General features: G+C 35.7%; 1 protein-coding gene and 2 pseudogenes across 3 annotated transcripts; 1 reads left to right on the top strand and 2 right to left on the bottom strand.

Moving 5' to 3' along the window:
- On the bottom strand, positions 1-754 carry LOC147939867 (protein neprosin-like). Its single transcript, XM_087460374.1, has 3 exons — positions 597-754; positions 424-510; positions 1-339 (listed from the first exon to the last, which is right to left on the bottom strand). Exons 1-3 carry the CDS (start codon positions 717-719, stop codon positions 31-33), a joined length of 519 nt encoding a protein of 172 aa, XP_087316500.1. The 5' UTR covers positions 720-754; the 3' UTR covers positions 1-30.
- A 3239-nt stretch (positions 755-3993) lies between these two features.
- Positions 3994-6336, bottom strand: LOC104706912 (protein neprosin-like; annotated as a pseudogene). Its single transcript, XR_015564697.1, has 7 exons — positions 6202-6336; positions 6022-6108; positions 5514-5798; positions 5148-5309; positions 5011-5064; positions 4786-4932; positions 3994-4554 (listed from the first exon to the last, which is right to left on the bottom strand). The product of XR_015564697.1 is annotated as a protein neprosin-like (transcript).
- Positions 6337-20409: 14073 nt separating this feature from the next.
- On the top strand, positions 20410-22424 carry LOC104709409 (protein neprosin-like; annotated as a pseudogene). The gene is made up of 7 exons (XR_015563088.1): positions 20410-20577; positions 20681-20765; positions 20959-21243; positions 21296-21457; positions 21538-21591; positions 21674-21820; positions 22030-22424. The product of XR_015563088.1 is annotated as a protein neprosin-like (transcript).
- Positions 22425-23389: the final 965 nt, after the last annotated feature.

The raw sequence follows: 23389 nt of genomic DNA on the forward strand, positions 1-23389 counted from the left end.
TTAGCAAAATATATAAAATAAATTAACACCTTAATACATTGTACGTACCGATCGAAAGTATTTGCCGACTTGGTTTGTTTTCTCAGCTGTTATATTGAAATTACCCTTGTGCTGAAGTGCGTTGTCGAGATAACTATATCTATGAGGAGTTTGTCTCCCAAAATGAGACGGTGAAGAGGCTCTGCTTATGTCTTCTCTACTAACTCTACGAACCGGTATTGTCCCAATGGGACAGGTTCCAGATTTTGACCAAACCTGAGACGTTATTTGTATTTGTTCTGAAGAACCGTTGTTTGGAATTTTAGTCTTCTTTTCACCAAATTCAACACTCGGTTTCATCTGCATGCATGCCTCTGTATAAATGACCAACTTACACGTAATGTGAACATAAAAACCAAATAGGTGGGTGTAGAGTTTGTTTACCTGAATCTTATGGTTCCTTAAAGCGGGATGGTCAAAGGCATGTTGTTTGTAGATATCTATACAATCTATTATATCTCCATCTTCACTCTACAATGTAAATTTTTGGAACTCGATCATAAACGAAAAATATATACACAAGCTGTTATATATTTGCTTTCAGGTTAAGTCCATACCTTGATGGTCTTCAACGCAGGCTTATTAAGAGCCTTCAGTTTCATGTCGATATCTAAAGAACCTTTCCCATAGGCTTCACTGTAAAAGCCAAAAAGAATCACAAACATTAAGAACAATCTCATCTCGGCCTTTCTCTTGTTTTTTTTTCTGGATTGAAGGATGTAGACTTTGAATCTTGAACCTTCATACTTATAGAGTTCACAAAAGAAAATGGTTTATTTTTTAATTAATATTATTATTATAAGTATCCACACACAAAGATTGAAAAACGGAAACCTCATATCTACTTATTAAATAATCATCTGCAGATTTGGAAAATATTTGGTCAATTCTTTTGTGAACTCAGCTCAACTTACCAAATAAGAATGCTTCTATAATTATTAGCTACTCTATTTTGTTTTGACTTTTTTATATTTGTTGCACCCAAATTAATGCTTTGACCATCTTTTGTTCACCATTATGCCTTTGATATTTAATTGGGTGATGACTTCAGGCTATTAAGTAAAGCGATTAGGTTAACAGTAGGACACAAGATTTTATGTTGATTATGTGGACAGAAATTAAACGACAAGGTTTGATATAGTTTACTAAAGTTTCTTTAGTAACTTAAATAGAACCCTACAGTTGGACGTATAAACCCAAACAATCTAAACGACAGTATGGAAGTCATTGTGTTTCACGTCAAGGGAAAGAGGGAATGACGTTAATCCCAAGGGCAAATTGGACTTTCCAACAGAGGAGGAGTGCTTGTTCTAGAGAAGAGCACAGTGAAGTGCCTATAATGGAGAGGCATTCTAATACAAATGGCTAAATTTTAATTAATTCAAAAAATAAACACAAGATTTGGCGTCTTTCGTTTTATCTTCCTTCATCACCAAATAATTGTCAAAAGCTGGCTAAAAATGATAACCATGGTCTTTGAGTAAGTTACCATCACCTAACGAATTGTCTAATTCAGAGTTGTGTCCAGAGTTATAATATACTATTCTCTTATTTTTGGAATTAAATTTATATATTCAAATTAAAATGTATTTTCATATTTGATTTACATTTAGTTCATGCTTTTATGCTATGAAACTCAGATTAACTACCAAAGATGTCTTCAATTGATAGCCTTCAAGCTGAAGATAGTCGAATCTTGGTACCCCTCGGGAACCAACTTCCATACGATACTCAGCTTTGCTGCTTACTACCAAAAGCATGAAGATACTTGACTATGACCTTCTGATAGAAAAAATACGATATCGCCTTATCTTGGTCTAGTGATTTTGTCTACTGATTAAACTGGACAATGGGGCAATTTCCAACCTTGTACCGAGCCGAACGGAATTCGTAGAGTATTTTTATTTTATTTTTGGGTGTGTCCTCCATATACTGTCTGGGTCACGTTCTGTTCTATGCTCATTGGTAGTCACATCAATTCAGACAGCTGGATTATAAGCAATGATTATTGTTGTAATTTTTTTTTGGCTTAGTTCAGTTTCTTACTCTTAACTCAATGTTACGAAAAAGTATACAATTACTATACATTTTGTGAAAAACTATTTAAAGAATAAATCTTGTTGTTGTAATATTTTAAGAAGATTCATTATTAATTTCTCTATCACTTATATATTAATAGAAAAGCACACTTGAAAAAGCCTATGTATCGCCGCCAAAAAGTTCTGTATACCTTTTAGCAAAATATCCTTAAATTTTTTACTTAATTACATTAACATGCCATTATATTTAGAAAACAATTAACTAAATAATACTTAGATATGTCATAATTTCTCACACAAATTTAAATATCAAATATTAAAACTAATTCAATAATTGCATACTATTTTAAGGCAAAATTTCACTAAAATTTACTTACAAATATACAAGTCAAAGTAATATTGATTTCTTAAAATCAATATAAGTAAAATATCTCATATATATTAATAGAGAAGCACACTCTTGAAAAAGCTGATGTGTTGCCGCCAGAGAGATACGTACACCTTTTAGCAAAATACCCTTAAATTTTCTACTTAATTACATTAACATGCAATTATATTTTAAAAAAACAGTAACTAAATAATAATTAGATATGTCATCATTTCTCACACAAATTTAAATATCAAATATTAAAACTAATTAAATAATTACATACTATTTTAAGGCAAAATTTCACTAAAATTTACTTACAAATATACAAGTCAAAGTTATATTGATTTCTTAAAATCAATATAAGTAAAATATTCTAAAAAGACTATAAAACAGATCAATTAATATAAAGTTAATAAAAACAAAGAACATATAAACTTATTAAACATAAAACTTCTAAACATAATCATATAAAAAATGTTATTTTTTATGTTAGTATTATTAGCATAATAATTTAAATAACAAGCTTTCAATAGTTATTATAATTGATTATAGAAAGAAGTATACTACTCCTGAATTATCTCCAACTCATTAAAAGAAAATTTAATTCCCAATAAATATAGATTTATATATATTCATAAATAAATATAAAAATGACAACAAATTAGGAGATATCATGATGTGTGATTATTTATATATATCTAAATATGTAAACTAATTAATCTCAACATTTAGTGTCATTATTCATTAAAAAATAGAAATATTGATAACCGAATAGGAACATACGTTCTAATTGTATATTCATCTATGTTCTATTAAAAAGGAATGAGACAATAACCCTTATTATTATAAATAAACTTAGTACCCAAAAAAATCATAATATATTTAAAATGAGTGACTATTAGATTATGCAAAATTGTTATAGTTACTCGATAAACCATAAATATAATTTTTTTTGATTTTTAAAACACACAAACATATATATTTCCATAATTGTAACATTTTATAAATATTTTCTTTACCACATTCGCATATTTCACGGGTGAAATGTATTCTTACATTAATACATTGATTTTGGAATTTCATTAATTTTTTCATAATGGTTTTTTTTGGTAATAATCGGTCATTTATAGAAAATATTAACAAACCGACTAACTCAAAAGATTTAAATAGCCTGATAAAAAATAAATAAATAAATTAGATTATCTTCAGAAAATTTAGTTTGGAATCCGATTGTTACTAACATATAATAAAATTAAATAATTAAACTACCGAGTAATTTAGTATATATTTTTATAGTTATATAAGAAACATGCAAAATTGTTATGATTACAGAATAAATCATAAGAAGATATGAATTTAATTTTTAAACCTTACAAAAGACATGTTGCAATAAATAGTAATATTTTATCAATATTTTCTGTACCACAAAACCTCTTACACATTCAAAGATTTCACGGGTGAAACGTATTTTTTACATGAAAAATGCAGCTTTGAATAAATAAATAAAAAACTTTAGTTACATATTATATTTGACACAGACGGATATTGGTTCTAGGATAATAATTTTACTTATAATAGTTTTCTTTAAACCGATTTATCCCGCACATAGTGCGGTTGTTACCTAGTATTTATATATTTTAGATAGAAGAACTCTTTGCTAATCATAATTTCATTTCCAACATATATAATAAAAACGAGAATGACCATTGAGAAAATCAAGATGAGATTAAGGACAACGAGGATTCTGGCCAGGTCCTCCAAAGTAAAAGTAAGGCTCTGACTTGTATGTTCTCTGATGCAGATTTGTAGAATAACAGTTGTACTCATCAGCATACTCGGATAGATACTTGGGGTATTTTATCTGCAAAGAATTGTCCTTGATCCTGATGTTTGTGTGGTAACTAGCTTTGGCCCACAAGTAAGATGCCCATTTTCCACTCCCCATTAAGTTATTGTGTGCGGATTCTTCCGCACGTTAGGACTATGGACTTCTCCACCCCACTGCACAGCAGTTGCGCTATGTTTGAGGTAACTGAAGAGTGACCCGGGCCAATAACCTATCACGTTGTCTGCGAAAATCAACCACCAATTTCCGTTGTTTGTATCCTGCAAGCACCATCGATCATTAAAATATTTTAGGATAAAGAGCATACATGTCAGGTTTAAAACATATCAATATAGGAAACTATAGCTTCGAACTTTTGATTTGTCGTAACACCAATTTTTGGGGCATTAACCAAATCACATACAAAAAAAATAGTACAATATTTTAATCTTGCGCGAGGTTTTGGGAGATGATTTTGTAAAAAGTGTTACCAAAATATTTTAAACTATAGCTTCGAACATGCTGGCACTGAAGTAATATTGTGTTTGTGAGGGAGTCGAAACAGGTTCTATTGCTGCACCTAAAGCAAACATAGTAGTTGTTTGAACAAAACCGGAGCATAAGAGGTTGAAGCACCCTGTTTGATTATATCCATCTTTCTACAAATCCAAATAGGAAGACTAGTTATAAACTCTGGAGATGTTATAAAGTCGGTAGTTGTGCAATGATGTACTTACAGTCCAATAGATGAAGAAACGTGTGCGGGAGTCTCCAAAAACACTTGGATTCACCTAAAATAGGTTTATGGCGTTAAATTTACTATTTACTTCAAGAACAAGAAGATATAGTACACTTCTAGGGGTAGAAAATGTACCGCCCAACCAGCTTCTATGCTTTCAAACGTATCTGAGAGTCCACCAAGTAACCATATCTGAGAAGAGCTGTAATCGCTGGCCTGAACCCTCGGAGGATTCCACACATTTATATCGGATTGAGCGCCAAGATAATTGTACCCTAGGGCGATAAGGACTGCCTCCTATATCATCAAGCAATAAGTGTTTAACCATACAAATGATTTAATCGTTATTGTTAGAACCTAATTGCGATTAATTCAAACCATTTGATATTATTTTTTCTTTATTTTGTCAAAACTTGAAATTATAATGATCTAGAAATCTTTACGTCAAAATAAAATTTTCGATAAATTAAAAAATCGGAAACTAAAAACGATGCTACGCACCGATATAAACTTTGGGCGGGGAAGGGTTGTTTTGTCAGCGGTTATATTGAAATTGCCCTTGTGCTGAAGTGCATTGTCGAGAAAACTGTATCTATGAGGAGGTTTTTTCCCAAAACGAGACGGTGAAGAGGCTCTTCTTATGTCTTCTCTACTAACTCTACGAACCGGTATTGTTCCAGTAGGACAGTTTCCAGATTTGGACCAAATCTGTGACGTTATTTGTCCATCAGAACCGTTGTTTGGAATAGTAGTCTTCATTGCACCAAACTCCACGCTCGGTTTCATCTGCATACATAAATGTCCAAAGCAAAATAAAGAAAATTTTACTTATGAAAATTTAACTAACAAATTAATTAGACCAATTTTTTTTAATAAATTTCCGGAGTCTGCAAATGTTTATCTATTTATTTGTTCATTTCTATTAATATAACACGATGAGCCTGCGAAGTGAATAATTTAACGTGTAAGTATTCGAGGAAATAGGTGTGTGTGTATATAATTTGTTTACCTGGATCTTGTGGTTTCTTAAAGCGGGATGGTCAAAGGCATGTTGTTTATAGATATCGATACAATCTATTATATCTCCATCTTCACTCTACAAATAATGTACAATCGAAATGTGAACTCATACGCCAAAAATATTTATACACAAGATGTTATATATTTGCATTCAGATCCAGGCAATTACTTTAATGGTCTTCAACGCAGGCTTATTAAGTGCCTTCAATTTCATATCGATATTTAACGAACCTTTCCCATACGCTTCACTGTAAAAGCCAAAGAGAATTGCAAACATTAAGAACAATCTCATTGTGGCTTTTTTCTTTATTGTATACTTTTTCCAAGGTTGAAGGAATAGATTTATAGAGTTTAAAACACCAAATGATGTAATAAAATTATTATGGTAAGATATTGAATATTCACACACAAAGATTGAGAAAACGGAAACCTCATAGTTAGTTATTGACAAATGACAATTATCTGCAGATTTTGCAAACATATTCAGTCAATTTTTTGTGAAATTCATAGCTCAACTTACCAAATATGAATGCTCCTGAAATTAATAGTCATATATTTTGTTATGCTTTTAAGTTGGTGAAAAACATAATTAAGTTAACATATATGAATGCTCCTCCGACGTTTTTGGTTGTTTTGGTTGTTTTGGTTTCTTTTTTACTGTTCTTTTTCCCTAAATAATTCTTTGGTAATGCTTCATTTTGATTATTAAGGATAAGATTTAATCTTTCTAAGTCAAAACAAAGTTTTACTACACATTTAATGCAATTAGTTTCATAGACTTGCTCTCGTGATATAAAGCATGGATGTAATTTCCTAATTCAATGTGGTAGGATTCTACTGTCCAATTTTGGTTCCTTGCTTGATCACTACAGAATTTTCCAAATCATATTTCCATGATCTTTTAATATTCTATTATTTTTGGCCAATTAGATAATTGCGAATATACTGCAAAAGCAACTGAGAAAATGCTAAGCATGTCAATGAAGATATTTTGGTCTCGCCAATATTCATAAATCCGGTAAACTTAAATATGTATATATTTTTTTGATAACGCAGGAATGATCGTAAAGGCTTCCTATGTCCAAAGACTAATCTCCTGGAATTGGAAGAAACCATGTTAAATTTCGAACTCTCGTGGTCAATGCTACTCGAACTCAGGTGACGGAACTTTTCTCCCTTTACCACTGGACCAAGGCGACTTGGTTGTTGAACTTAAATATTGATCATCACCATCTTTTCTAGGAACTCATTTTATAACATGTTAGCCTAAATTTCTCAAACGTTTTTGGCTAGATATGTTGGAGTTGAATCCTTTGACTGAACGTGCAAAAAGATAGAGCTGAATTAAATAAGAGGAAGAAGAAGAGAAATGCTCTCAGGAAGTAGCAAAGAAGAAATGCAAGTTACAGAGGAAGCAGAGAGAGTTCCTCTCAATGCTTTCTCAGCATCGATTTGTGTGTTATGCAACAATACTACTGAAACTCGGAATCACCTCTTCTTATCCTGCAATCTTTGTGTTTTCTGCAACAAGAAGATCATTCTATATTAAGTAGTATAATATTTTCACATCTAAAATTCAACTCTAAAATCTAGTATGGTTAGTCATTATAATACTTAACAGAGACATTCTCCAATAGTTCTATAATGGATGAGAAAAACGATTATGGCTACAGATGCATGTGTAGAGGTTACACAGACATAATGGATGAGAAAAACGATTATGGCTACAGATGCATGTGTAGAGGTTACACAGACATTTTGCTGAGTTTTCCACGCTCTTTTCCGGTCGTCAGCTCCCTCATTCTCAGCTGTGCTCTATTTTTCTCCTATGTTTAGACAGAAGTACACACAGAAGATGAATTCTCCCTTTTTCTCTCTTTTCTTTGTTTTGGTTTTGAAAAGACATAAACGACTTGGACGAGAGAAGAGAGAAACTGATTTTCTACATTGCATTCTTCGATTTTGTAGAATCAGAGATTCACACAATAAATTTGTTTAAGGGGAAACTAAATTCACTTAACAATCTCTCCTAATAAATCGATTCAAAACTTTTTAGAAAAAAAAATTGAATCTCTTGATGAATAAGGTAGGTTTTCTCTCAAGAAAAATTGAAGAAGTAGGATTTTTATATTAATTATATGGATCCTTTGCCTAGATAACCCCCTATTTATATGAAATATCTAGGTTACAAGATAAGTAAAACTTCCTTAAATCTAGGTCTTAATCTTCCTTTTCGGCTTTGTCTTAAATATTTTTTTTTATGTGTTTAAAAGTAGGAGGTCAGCATGACGACATTCATGGGCTTTTCCCCACAAGCCCATTTAACAGGCCTTAGCCGAGATTCCCCCGTTTAATCATATTTTGGGATTATTTGGTTTGTTCTTGGTTGAGGTCGATATGCCGTGCGTGCCAATTCCTGTACCAACAATTAGCTCCCCTCCAGTTCGATAGATTCGAATATTCATTCGAGTCTTCGAACTATAGAAAAATATATTCGATTTAAACTTCAGGAAAACCGAATTAATCTTATGGAACATACGCACCGTTGCGGTCGTCGTTTCCGTGTTGACGCATGTAATTTATCAGCAGCATTTAGGTCGGAAGCCAAAATGTCACATAGATCATGTTCAATTTTCATAGGTTTGCCGCCCACTTCATTCTATAAATACCTGAGTTCACTCCTCATTTTTCACGTGTACTTGTTGTACTGTCATTTTCTTTGAATTTTTTTAACAATCTTCGAGTTTTCCTATCTATTCTTCCACATTCTCTGACCAATCAAAAGATGGTGAATATTGCCAACATCCCTACTTCCTCCGAAAGCGACGGTGAGCCACTAGTTCACCGCAACACTAGACTAGCAGCTCGGAGGTTAGAAGACGAAGCCTAGTCTTCATGGGCTCCTGCATTTGAGATCCCTGAACTGAATAACAACTGAGATCGGGATGACGATAGAGGTAACACTATAGTTCATTCCAACCTGCCAATCGAAAGCCCTGTATCTGATCCCTCTTTGCCTCTGCGTGAATCCTCCAAGGACGAACTGGTGAACGACGAAGAGATAGAGTCGAGGTTTGCGCCTCAAGGTGTCATCAGATCGGAGGTTCCTCGAATATGAGGACTGTTGAGATGGTCAATAATTTTTTTAACTCTTGCGGTTTGGCAAGGGCACTCGAGACCCGTCCTGAAGATTGGGAGAGAGTTGGCCTTCAGTGATGTGTCAGTTTGTGATAAGTGTACTTTTGCGAGTAAAACGTTTTGTTTTTGTTATTATTATGTTATAGTTGCGCCTTTTGAAAGGCTGCGTACGTACCCTTGGACAGGGATCAAGCGAGTCATAGTTCTTGCAGCTATTGTGGCCCATGCCATATTGCCTCAAAATGGATGTTAGGGGGTCGCCTGTAGACATGAACATATTTGAGTTTTCGATTAGCTTTTACTTATACTTAAAAATTGCTTTTCAGAACTTTATCCATATTTCATAATTTAAATAAAGATTTTATTACACTCACTTTCGTGAAATGATTGTAGTTCAGGTTCCCGATTTTTATTGTGTTCGAAACTTTACAAGCTGTGCGACGTCTCTCGGCTTACGTCAAGTAATCCTACGTATAATAATTCAGAGATAACTCTGAGCTTTGTAGATGGGTGGTTTTGTCCCAAGCATTTTGTGCTTTTGCGAGGAGCGAGATACCGGGCTAAGCTTATTCCTCTTTGCGTCTAGTTTGGAAGCGGATTGCAAAATACTGTACTCGGCTTATGTCTCCGTCCGAACAAGAACCTAGGTGCAAAATACTGGGTTCGGCTTAATCCCTTTCTAAGAGTTTGCGGGGAGCAAGATACTGGGCTCGGCTTGTTCCCCTTTTAAGAGTTTGCGGGGAGCAATATATTGGGCTTGACTTATTCCCCTTCTAAGAGTTTTCGGGATTCTCCTTCTAAGAATTTGCAGAGAGCGAGATACTGGGCTCGGATTATTCCCCTTCTAAGAGTTCATGCGATTTGACATGAGTCGAGCATCCGACAAAGGGATCAAGTTGTTCGTAGTACAAATGGAATGCGTTCAGATTCTCGAACTAGTGTTTTTACAAAGATGTAATGAGTTTGGATCCCGAACTGATTTTTTAACAAATAAGTAATGAGTTTGGATTCTCGAACTGATTTTTTACAAAGATATAATGAGTTCAGATTCCCAAGAGTTCGGATTCCCAAGCTAGCTTTTTTACAAAGATGTAATGAGTTCAGATTCTTAAACTGGTTTTTTTACAAAGATATAATGAGTTTGGATTCCCCTACTGGTTTTTTTTTTTTTTTGAACCCAAGCTGGATTCCCGAGGTAGTAGTAATATCGTTTGAGGTGAATTTGGAATTTGCTTGCATTCCAATGTCATGAGTTCATAAACACTGGGGCGAACTGCTTTGGAGATAGATTACGCCATCAAGAAGGACGTCGATAAGTTGTAGTGAGCTGGTAGTTGAAGACTGAATATTGGTTCCTTGAAAAATAGTTATGCTTTGTTAACTAAAAGTGCTGGAGCAATAGATGGTTTAGTCGTTGACTAGAGATTGATTGCTCCAACGTCTGTTAAGTAAATTCAGCGATAACTTTTGGTAGACAGCACCATTTGAGGTGGGACCGGTCTTGTTAACAAGATAAGCCTTAGGGCTTCCTATCGGTTTCCTATCGGTTCTCTTTGACAGGTCGGATCTGTCATTTAGAGTTTTAACAGATTGCTCCAGGTTAGAAAATTCGGTGATACTCTTTTTATAGACAGATCGGGTTGAGCCAAGGTCAATCTTGTTAGAAACACAAGCCTCGGAGCTTCAGAATGATATGTAATACGACGCCTGGTTCTTTCTAGAAAATTGCCTTCAAAATTAGTTTTCTTGACAGACCGGATTTTCGATTTAAAGTTTTGATAGATCACACTTGTTCAGGGAAATCTGTGATAAGTTTCTTGATACAGATTGAATTCAGGCAAAGTCAGTCTTGTTAGAACCTGAAGACTCGGGGCTTCAGACAGATATGTAGATCGATTCTAGGTTCCTTCAAGATCGATGGGAAAATGCTGTCAAAGTCTTGATGCATTCTGTAGGTTCCCAATGAGCTGTTGAGTTGTTAGCTAGACGAGGAGCTGTCAGCTAGACAGACTGTGGACAAGCTGTTTACAGGTAGACTGCTACATATTTACGGTAAGTTCTTAACAAGTAGGGAGTTGTTGTTGAGCTCTAGTTCATTCAATTTGCTCGGAAACGGATTCCAAAAACAGTTGGTCTGTGTTTAGGGTTTTAGACACACTGCACAGAACAGGCAATAACTCTTAATTCAGAGATTGGATTCAGCCACGGTCAGGCTTTACGGAAATTTGATGTCCAGGCCAATCCGTGGATAGATTTTGAGTGGTACATGGTATTCTGTCGGGAAATCAATCTTAAAGCTGACTGGTACGATACAGATGGATCTATGTTTCGATAAACTTTGTCTGCTGCAGAGAAAAAGCAATATCTCCGAACATACAGCTCCAATAGAGACAAAGTATGGTTCTATGGTAAGCTCCTTCTTTGGGCAATCCGTGAGTAGGTTATTCATAACCTGGTTTGTTGAACTTGGCTGGGAAATTGTTCCCGAGGCGGACTGGTAGAAAACAAAGAGATATGTATTTTGATGGATAGAGTATGCAGCAGGGAAACAGCGATATCTCTCAGCAGAAAACTCTGTTTGAAACAAAGTTGAGTTCTACGGAAAGCTGGTTTTAGGGGAAATACGTAGATAGGTTACTCGTCTTCCAGTTCGCCAAAAGCTTCCGTGAAATCGCCTTGCAAGGAAGTGGTTCGGATGTATGGTTAAACTTTCGTTGATCTTTTGGTTTGCTTAGCTTCAGTGGTAGAGAGAAAAAATGTAGAACTCTTGTGTAAGAGTCCTTACAGATGGCGCCAATTATAGAATCAGGGATTCACACAATGAATTTATTTAAGGGGAGAAACAAATTCACTTAACAATCTCTCCTAATAAATCGATTCAAAGCTTTTATGAAAGGAAATTGAAATTTCTTGAAGAAAATAATAGGTTTTCTCTCAAGAACAGTTGAAGAAGTAGGGTTTTTGTATTGATTTTGTTTGAATATTTGGCCTAGGGTACAAACCTCCATATTTATATGAAATCAAGATAAGTAAAACTATATGAAATATCTAGTCGTATCCTGTGTTTTTTGCGAGGAACCAAGTGAATCTCGGGATCATCTCTTTTTTAACTGCCCTTTCTCAAAGGAAATATGGGCGAGTCTTACTTCACATCTCCTAAAGAGCAGGTTCTCTGCGGATTGGGCATCAATTTCAAATCTCTTTACGGATACTACCTTTGGGAAGGATGCTTTGTTCTTCCTATGGTATACTTTTCAGCTTATAGTTCACTCCTTGTGGAGGGAACGAAATGCTCGATGACATGGCGAGCCACCAGTTGCCTCGCAGTCGCTTACCACCCCCCTCCTAGCATGTTATTTTTCCTAAGGATTAGATAGTGTTTTTACCTTACAAGTTTGTTTTTAAACTCACGACAAACTCGCTGTAAAAACGTTTGTTCGAATAAATTTTACATTTTATTCAAAAAAAAAAAACTTCCTTAAATCTAGATGTAAATCTTCCTTTTCGGCTTTGTCTTAAATATTTTCTTTTTCTATGTTCGAAAGTAGGAGGTCGGCTTGAAGACGTCCGTGGGCTTTTTCCCACAAAGCCCATTTAAGAGGCCTTACCTGAGATTCCCCTAATCAGATTTCAGGATTATTTGGTTTGTCCTTGGTTTAGGTCGTGGGTGTCACTTCCTGCACTAAAAGATTTGGATACAATTTCACCATAAACATACTACTTATAGTAGAGTTAGTACTACTTACTACACAAACATACACATACTTTAACCTCTACTAGTCCTTACTTCTACATACTAGACTAGTTTTAACAAGTTAAACACCTTACTTTAAACATTAACAACTCTTAACTACTCTAACTTAGCTACTCTTTAACCAACAAAATACTCTTCCTTATTAGCCTAACCAAACTAATGTTCAATTACTTATTGACTTAGTTTGTTGTGACTAGAGTCATGCTTTCCCTTTTTTGATTCTTCTTCTTCTTTTAGACATGAACTCTATGGTCTTTGTTGTAACGTTCCGACTGTCAATATTCTTAGTGGGTCCCATGTAAACTATTGGGCCGACCTCTCTTAGTGAGCCCCACGTCCATTCCCTACCTAGGGTCCATCCATATCTGATGATCGATTTGCTACGTACGAAAGGTTTTAAAGACTTGTTTACCGACCCTACAAATCGACCTTAACCTTGTTCTAAATATGCCTGTTCTAAATGTGTATGTTCTACAAATTTAGAATGTAAATTCTACACTTGACCTTATTCAGCAAAATTCAGAATATGTAGTCTATGCATTAATCTATGTTCTGAAGAATTAAAATATATCGAGGTTTAGAATATATGGTTTAGAATATACATTCTGAAAAATTTGAATTATGTAAAGATGGAAACGAAATCTAAAATTTAGTAAACTAAATATATGTAAGATATTATGAGTAATCGAAGTAGTTAAGATTATGTTTTTATCTTCCTATTATTAAAAGAGAAGTACACATTTGAACATGTCCAAAATGTTGGTGTTATTTACTTCACTTGCCACCCAATTAAGAATTGATAGATGAGAGATTTTCAGCCTATGTCACTTTTCAAAAATACTCTTTTATGTTGTCTATTTTTTAAAATATCCATTATCTATATATAAAATAACTAAATTTTAAGCCATAAATTCTAAATACTAAACCCTAATACTTCAAAACTATATCCTAAATATAAAATAGAGAACCCAAATCTACAAAAAAATTATAACAATCAATTTAATATATTGAAATTGTGTAAAAGAAGGTAAAAATGAAAATGTTAAAAAAATAATATTTTTGAAAAAGGATATTCCAAAAAGATATTTCTAACAAATTCTCTTGATTAGAATCAGTTTATTGAAAAAGTGTGAAAAGGGTAATTAAATATTATGTTTTACTAATTAAAAATGCCCATCCATTTTCTTTGAAAATGGGGTACCTCTCAGTCGTGTGATCAAATATATATATTTTTTTCTCGGTAACAAATGGGGTGATCAAATATATACATTTTGTTTGAATTATGGCTTTAAACGAATCATGTAAATTTAAATTGTTGAATCAATCACGATGCAACGTTGCTAACTCACAAATTCAAATTTAACCCTACATGTAGCAATGATGGAGTTATGAAAATCTGAATCTCAGAAAAATAAAATTTGCTTCCGTTGCGAACTTATAAAACAATAAGTGCTTCTTGAATCTAGCTTATTTTGTGTAGAAATAGAGAAAATTAGAAGATTTTATGTAAATCAATGGCATATAATTTAATTTTGTATAGATCGATTTCTGATGTTGTCCTTTTTAAAAAAGAAGGCATAGATCGATTTCTGAAAGAATAAGATGAGGGTAATTTTATCATTTACCATCAGTAAAACAAAAATAAGAAACAAAACAGTATGTATAAGACGAGCTTCGAATAACTGACCTACAAGCAAGAAATTTGAACTCAAACCAGCGGACTACACTACATTATTGGTATTTTATTCAATATATAGATTTGTATGGCAAGCAGTTAAGATATACGATGTTTTCAAGTTATTATGTAATATTAAGATTAATTTAATACTTTATATTATACAGTCTTATTTATGATTAGTTGAACTTTTTAAATATAGCTATTTCTTAATGCATGTTTTTACTTAAAACATCCTATATTTTGATATGTAGAGAATATAATTATTGAGGATTATAAGATTTTTTAAATATACCATATAATAAAACATCTTAGATTTCCCCTAATATATTTCTTAAATTGAATAAAACCACAGTAATTAAGTATATTATCATTATGGATCATGCTAGTTTTTAATAAAATATTTCTTAAAATCTTAAAAATAAATTAATATTAATATTTTTGAAGTACATTTTATAAATTTAAAAAACTTTCGTTTTAGTATTATCTGTAAATACATACATGATTTGCAATAAAAGTTTACTAGTTACAGACAAAAAAAAATTAGAATGTTTAAACATAGTTTATTTGACACTATAACCGAATAAAATAGAGATATAAAACCTAGTTGTTTTGATTATGTTCTACGTAGTTTATAATGTGTATTACTACTGTATAAAATCAACTCATGTATAAGAAAATGTTTTTTTTTCTTTTGGTAAGAAACAGGGGATTAACCTCTATATTTTATTGAAAAAAAAAGAAAACTAAATACGTATGAGCCTTGGGACCAAGATCCCTGGGACATCATCATTTACAAAAGACTCTACACTCAACGGACAAACCTCCAACAATTGAAAACTTACAGGTAATGTAAAAGCATAGTGAGTTAAATCGTCCGCCAGACGATTTGCCTCTCTATACACCTGGGAAATTCGGACTATCCAGTCCTTAGATAAGAAGTCATGGCACAAACGCACCAGGAAAACCAAGGGATGCGTGTCGGCAATCCCTGTCTATAAAAACCAAAACACCAACTCTGAATCAACCTCCAACTCCAACCGGTTGATACTCTTCCCCCACGCAATATAAAGCTTGTAATAGACTCCCCATAGCTATGCTAACACCGCTGAGCAAACCCCAATATTCAATACAAATCCCCCTCGCCAACAACCACTCGACTCACGTATCACTCCTCCAGCGGTGGCAATCCCCGGGTTCCCACGGGATGCGCCGTCTGTATTTAAACGCATCCAACCCCCCTGAGGTGCTGTCCAACCAATCATTTTCGTAATTGCATCCCGTCTGACTAGCCCCACCTTCAACCTCTGCTGCGCCTGCCATACTTCAGTAGCGGTATCTATCACGAACTTCACTCTATCTCGGCATTTCCCCACCGCTCCAAAGACATACCCACATCTCCATTTCCGTGCCCACCAAACTCCAACAGCAAACATTTTTGGCCATGGACAAACTCTGTCCCACGCGATTAAGTGAATCTTTTTCTTCTCCGGCGTGGTCCCCCAGAGGAACGATCTTGACACCTTATCCAGCCCATCCAGAACTGATTTGGGTAGAACTATGGTACTCATTGTGTGAATTGGAGTAGATGCTAGTACGGATTTCGTTAGAGTGATCTGCCCTGCAAAACTCAGAAAACGTCCTCGCCAACCTGCTAGCCGAGAGGATACCCGCTCAAGCACACCCCCAAACGTATCCTTGTTAATTCTCTTGTGTAAAACAGGCATCCCAAGATATTTTCCCAGATCAACTGTTACCTGAATACCACTTTCCTCACTTATCAACTTCCCCAAGTCCCTTGAGACATTCTTTGAGAAGTAGACTTTCGATTTTTCCAGGCTGACTTTCTGACCAGACGCGGTACAAAACTTCTCCAATACTCGCCTAATAACCCGGATTTGAGCAACTGATGCTTCCGCAAGATTAAGTCATCAGCAAAGCATACATGTGAGAGTTGCTGTCCTCCTCTAGATAGACAGATCGGTTTCCATTTCTTTGCAGCGGTAGACAGATATATCATGTGCCATAACCTTTCCATACAAAGCACCAAAAAGTAGGGTGACAACGGATCACCCTGTCTAAGGCCTCTGGCTGGTTTAAAAGCAGCAGTTTTTTCACCATTCCAAAGAATTGACATTGAAGGGCCCTTAACACACTGCAAAATCATCTGGACCCATCTTTCCTCCAAGCCAGCAACTCGTAGAGTATCCTCCAAAAAATCCCACCTGATACGATCATATGCTTTTTCTAAATCCAATTTTAGGAGCATCCAGCCTTTCGTACCCTTCTTTCTATTCATAGAATGCACTGCCTCCTGAATCACAACAATATTATCTGTACTCAAGCGTCCGGGGATAAAGCTCGACTAATCAGGGCCAATAAGTTTCCCAATGACACGCTTCAGCCGAAGTACCAACATTTTGGTAAGAATTTTAAACAAAACGTTGTACAGACTGATAGGACGAAATTGGGATATCCTCTCTGGATTTGTCACCTTTGCTATGAGAACAACAAGTGCATCATTAGTATTTGGTGGTAGAATCCCTGTGGTAAAAAACTCCAAAGCAAAACTGACTACCGACTCGCCAACTACATCCCAGCAATCCTGATAGAACACCGGCTGGTAACCATCAGGTCCCGGGGATTTAAACCTCCCCATACTCTTCACTGATTCCACTACTTCAGTAACAAGAAAGGGTTTATTTAACTCCAACTGTTCTCCTCGTGTAAGCGAGGCAAACCCCTCTGGTGGTAACTTCTCCACCATTGCTAGAACATCGTCCATTGAATATAGCCGCCTGTAATATTCCACCGCAAGTAGTTCCAACTCCTCCGTATTTGTTATCCAGACATCCTCTTCATTCTTCAACATCTCAATCCTTTTATGACGTCTACTTATGACTGTTGACGTGTGAAAATACTGAGTGTTGCTGTCCCCGAGAGTAACCCATTTCTCTCTAGATTTTTGGAACCAAAGCACCTCTTCTTGTTCCAACACTGCATAAAACGAGTTCAGTAGCTCTTCTTCTTTCTGCAACATATCATCAGATTGATGAAGCTCTAGAGCATCCTGAACCACTTTTATTTCACTCATCAGAGTTCCCTTCTTCTTTTGAATGTCTCCGAATACATCTCTATTCCACTTCTTAAGCGTAGACTGCAATATAGACAAAGCAGTCGGTGTCTTCAGTTGTCCATCCCACGACGCAGCGAGAAGTTCTTTAAAACTAGGATGCTTCAACCATACTGCTTCAAAGCGGAATGGCCTGCGTCGAGGGTCTCTCCCTACCACTGGAGCTAACTAAACATACATAGGAGCATGATCCGAAGCCAAAAAAGGTAAATGGGACACGCAAGCCTCCTGCCATCTCAGTCGTAGTTGAGGACAACACAATACTCGGTCAAGTCTCTTAGCAATACAATGACCTTCAGTTCTTCCTCTTCTCCAGGTATACTTATTCCCACGAAATCCCAAATCAATCAATGAGAGACTGTTGATCCACTCACCAAAAGCCAAAGAATCCGCTGAGAGTATCCCATTACCACCTGATCTCTCATCCACACGAAAAATGGTATTCAAGTCCCTTCCAATGAGTACTAGCTCCTCTAAGGGTTGGATGATATCGCTCAACTTCTCCCATAAACCACTTCGTCGAGTCACTGATGGAGCCGCATACACCACAATAACGTTCAACACCTCAGAACCTGATGTTATCCGTGCGTGTATGAACTGATCTGCTGCCTCCACAATCATCAAATCCCCAACACTCGATCTCCACAAAAGCCATAATCCCCCACTCTGGCCCTCCGCGTCCACTCTAAATGAATTCTCAAACCCAAGACCGTGACAGATTCTACTCGCTCTATCTCCAGCAGCGTGTGTTTCAAATAACGTAAGAATCTCAACCGGATGCTTCTTCAGCATATATCGGATTGCTCTTCAAAAACTGGGTTTATTCGCCCCCCCGGCAGTTCCACAATAAACAGTTCATCGGAAAAAGTATACAATTATCAAAACTACTGGGGAAATGCGTTAAGCTCTACCCCCATTCTCCCCATTGTTCGCAGTCCCTTGAGTCGGAGTCGAACTACTATCAACCTGGATAGGGTCTTGTTCATCAGGCAATTGCATTCCAATCCCTGAATTCTGTCCCACTGTTTCCTTCGGTAAGAGATTTCCCCGATCCGTCGCGAAAGCACCGCCCGGTCTCCCCATGTCAACTGACTCCACTCGGAGCCTCTTCCCACTCGTAATTCCCCCTGCGACTCCCGTACTGGGTCCAAACACCAACCCCTGCGTGGGCCTAAGTGAGGTGTTGTTTTGTTTTTGTTTTGGCCCATTGGGCTCAACTCCCTTTCTCCCATCTTGCTTATTTGGTTTCGTTTCATATCGGTTCACTCCTTTGCCCTTCTCTAAATTCGAATGCAAAGATCTCACTTTAGCTTGAGAAGCAAGTTTCTCCTGATTTGCTATCTGATCCAGATATTCGTTCTCCTTATTTGGACCATTATTTTCGGCAACTTCCCTAACTTCCGTGATACCAAATCATCTCCCAATTTACCATATCTGTTAGATATTTCCAAATCAGTGGCTTTTGAGATCTCCCGTATATTCCCCCGCGATTCACTAGCCCGCGGTTTTGCCGTAAAGACCATCTTACTGGAGACTTGTCCACCCGTCGTCCCTTCCTATCAACCACCGTAAACTCTCCCTCAAGACCAGCTACTATTACCGCTGTTGGATCCATTTCCGTTCTCACCGGACCCCTGACTTCTCCACCGACACCCCTGGCTTCTCGGTCGGAGACCTGCCTTTTCCACCACACGTTTTGGACATGCATGCACCAAATGTCCATACATACCACACAAGGAGCATATTTTCGACAGCCCCTCATAAGCCACAAAATACCTCTTCCCATTGACAATAGTAAAATGTTAAATATCGTTCTCATATTACAAAAATATTAACAATGAATCCAAAGCTCACAAAATGTATAAATATAGTATTTAACATTTAAAAAAAAAATATGATTGAAGGAATTAAGCTTAGGCTAAAGAAACAAAATAAAAACATAATAATTAAGTTGATTAAATTAGAGACTAATATAAAAAATTCTATTTGTGAGTAATAGTTACACATATTTGTCTTACGCATTTAGTAAACCATTTCTTTATCTTTTTTGAAAAAATATATATAATATAAGCTGTGGAAAATAATAATTTAGGAGAAAACATTTTTATTTTCCATTTTTTCTTTAAAAGAAATATAAAAATATTTCCAATTTTCCTGTAATAGATATATTATTTAATTTAAGTTATTTCGTTTAGTTGAATTCTTTAATTTTTTTAAAAATGATAATTTATATAAAAGTGATTTTTGATTTTAACAGATTCCATTTGATGGTTTTTAATTTAAATAAAATATTTTTTAAGCTCAATATTGAATTTCATAATTATGGGTAAAGTAGGTTATTAAACTTTTGTTTTTGGTAGAATAAAATAGGTTATTAATTAATATAAAGCCTATTTGACCAAACTTATTCAGAGAAGGAATAGATGGAGAAACTTTTAAAAAATAATCTTTTATTGTCAATTTTCCCTCATAATAAAGCATTACCAAAGAATTATTTAGGGGAAAATGGACAGTCAGAGAAAATAAAAAATCAGAGGAGAATCCAAATAAGTTGACCAAAATGTTTATATATGAGCAAAACAAAATATATGAGTTGACCAAAATGTTTGCCAAATAAGTTTGACCATATTAATTTGTTTACTTCATTTGGGTTTTGTAAACTCTATAAGTATGAAAGTTCAATATTCGAAGCCTACATCCTAAATCTATTCCTTCAACCACAATGAGATTGTTCTTAGTGTTTGCGATTCTCTTTGGCTTTTACAGTGAAGCCTATGGGAAAGGTTCTTTAGATATCGATATGAAATTGAAGGCTCTTAACAAGCCTGCGTTGAAGACCATCAAGGTACGTAATTGCCCACCTGAATCTGAATGCAAATTTATATATAACATCTTGTGTATATTTTTTTGGCTTATGACTTCACATATCGATTGTACATTATTTGTAGAGTGAAGATGGAGATATAATAGATTGTATTGATCTATAAACAACATGCCTTTGATCATCCCGCTTTAAGAAACCACAAGATTCAGGTAAACAAATTCTATACACACACCTATTTGTTATAATAAAAAAAATTAACAAATACGTAGATAACATTTGCAAATCACTCTGTAAATTTTTTTTTTTTAAATAGGTCTAATTAATTTGTTAGTTAAATTTCCTTTATTTGCTTTGGACATAAGTATTGTTCTATCGTTACACAAACTACATTTATTCATGCAGATGAAACCAAGTGTGGATTTTGGTGCAATGAAGACTACTATTCCAAACAACGGTTCTGATGAACAAATAATGTCTCAGATTTGGTCAAAATCTGGAGACTGTCCTACAGGGACAATACCGGTTCGCAGAGTTAGTAGAGAAGATATAAGAAGAGCCTCTTCACCGTCTCGTTTTGGGAAAAAACCTCCTCGTAAATACAGTTTCCTCGACAACGCACTTCAGCACAAGGGCAATTTCAATATAACTCCTGAAAAAGTAAACAGTTCCCGCCCAATGTTAATATCGGTACGTAGCATCGTTTTTAGTTGGAAACACTTATTGTTTGATTATGATATAGGAGGCAGTCATTATCGCCCTAGGGTACAATTATTATGGCGCTCGATCCGATATAAATGTGTGGAATCCTCCGAGGGTTCAGGCCAGGGATTACAGCTCTTCTCAGATATGGCTACTCAGTGGACTGTCAGATAACTTTGAAAGCATAGAAGCTGGTTGGGCGGTAAATTTTCTACCCCTAGAATTGTACTATATCTTGACCTTGAAGTAAATAGTAAATTGATCGCCATAAACCAATTTCAGGTGAATCCAAGGCTTTTCGGTGACTCCCGCACACGTCTCTTCATCTATTGGACTGTAAGTACATCATTTCACAAATACCGATCAACTTTATAACATCTCTGTAGTTTATAACTTATCTTTCTATTTGGATTTGTAGAAAGATGGATATGATCAAACAGGGTGCTTTAACCTCTTATGCTCCGGTTTTGTGCAAACAAGTATTATGATTGCCTTAGGTGCAACGATAGCACCCGTTTCGAGACTCTCGCGAAAACAATATTACTTCACCGCCAGCATATTCATGGTAACAATTTCTACAAAATCATCTCCCAAAACCCCGAACTTGATTAAAAATTTTGTGCTATTTTTTTTTTGTATGTGATTTGGTTAATGCCCCAAAAAATTGGTGTTACAGATCAACATTTCAAAGCTATAGTTTCCTTTTGACATGTTTTAAACGCGACATGAATGCTCTTTAGCATAAAATGTTTTAATGATCGATGGTGCTTGCAGGATAAAAAATTCGGGAATTGGTGGTTGATTTGCGCAAACCACGTGATAGGTTATTGGCCAGGGTCACTCTTCAGTTACCTCAGACATAGCGCAATTGCTGTGCAGTGGGGTGGAGAAGTCCATAGTCCTAACTTGTGGAAGAGGCCGCACACAAGAACTTCAATGGGGAGTGGACAATGGGCATCTTCCTTATGGGCCAAAGCTTGTTACCACACAAACATTAGGATCAAGGAAAGTTCCTTGCAGTTGAAATATCCTGAGTATCTATCCGAGTACGCGAATGAGAACAACTGTTATTCTACAAAACTGTATCGGAGAACGAAAAATTCAGAACAACACTTTTACTTTGGAGGACCTGGCCAGAATTCTCGTTGTCCTTAATCTCATGTTGATTTTCTCAATGTTGATTCACCTTTTTTTTATTAATCTTAAAATTTGGAAATGAAAGTATGATTAGCAAAGAGTTCTCTCCCTACAATATAAAATTATAAAGAAATTAATAATGAATCTTCTTAAAATATTACTACAATATATATATATATATATATACTAACTAGTTCTTTAAAATATTTTTCCACAAAATGTAGCCGTTATCTCTCTGGCACGATCCCCAAGGTCTCCTCCCTCGTCGGCGGCGAGTCAGATCGGCGTCGCCGAGAAATTACTCTTTGTATGTTTTGACGGTGAACGCAACGGAGGTTCATCAAGCCCACACTCATCGAATTCAGCCATGTTTCAGCTTCATTCCCTCCCCCTCCCTCTGTCTCTTCCGTTGGTTTCTCCAAGGGAGGTGATTCTCCCGAGTTACCAGCCTCAAAACGCAAAATCTGAGACTTCAAATCGCCTTCTCTACCTTGTGCTTCGTCCTTGTCACATGCGTCCCTTGAAGTCAGCTTTATCATCTCTCTACTCCTCAGATCTAGATCCTCTCACCAAACGTTTTGTTTGGTCGCAATTGGACAGGAGCTCTGTGTTGACGCCGGAGCTGTTCAGGACTTTGACAAGCCCCCGAGACCCAATCTATGTCCTTCAAAAATCCAGGTATGTTCCAAGTCTTCAATTGCTTTCCTGTAGCATACCTTGATGTCGATTTATTGCTTCAATTGTCCGAAGACTGCAATTTGAACATAATCACTCATCGTGGCTCTGTTGTTGCAAAGTTTATTTGAGAACCCTGTCATTAGAATTGCTTAGGGTCCCTACCTCTGACCACCAAAGACTGATGAGGACCGGCATTATGACCTCTTCTTTGTTGAGAGATTGTTACCGGTTCCTCTTACGTATATGTCTCAGCTGCGCCCTCAACTATCTCAATTGCTACTTTGCATTAGTTGTTCTGACACTGGATGTCCCAGGAAGA

The sequence above is a fragment of the Camelina sativa genome, chromosome 8 (genome assembly GCF_030686135.1).
Source record: "Camelina sativa cultivar CO46 ecotype springtype chromosome 8, ASM3068613v1".
Taxonomy (NCBI): Eukaryota; Viridiplantae; Streptophyta; class Magnoliopsida; order Brassicales; family Brassicaceae; genus Camelina; species Camelina sativa.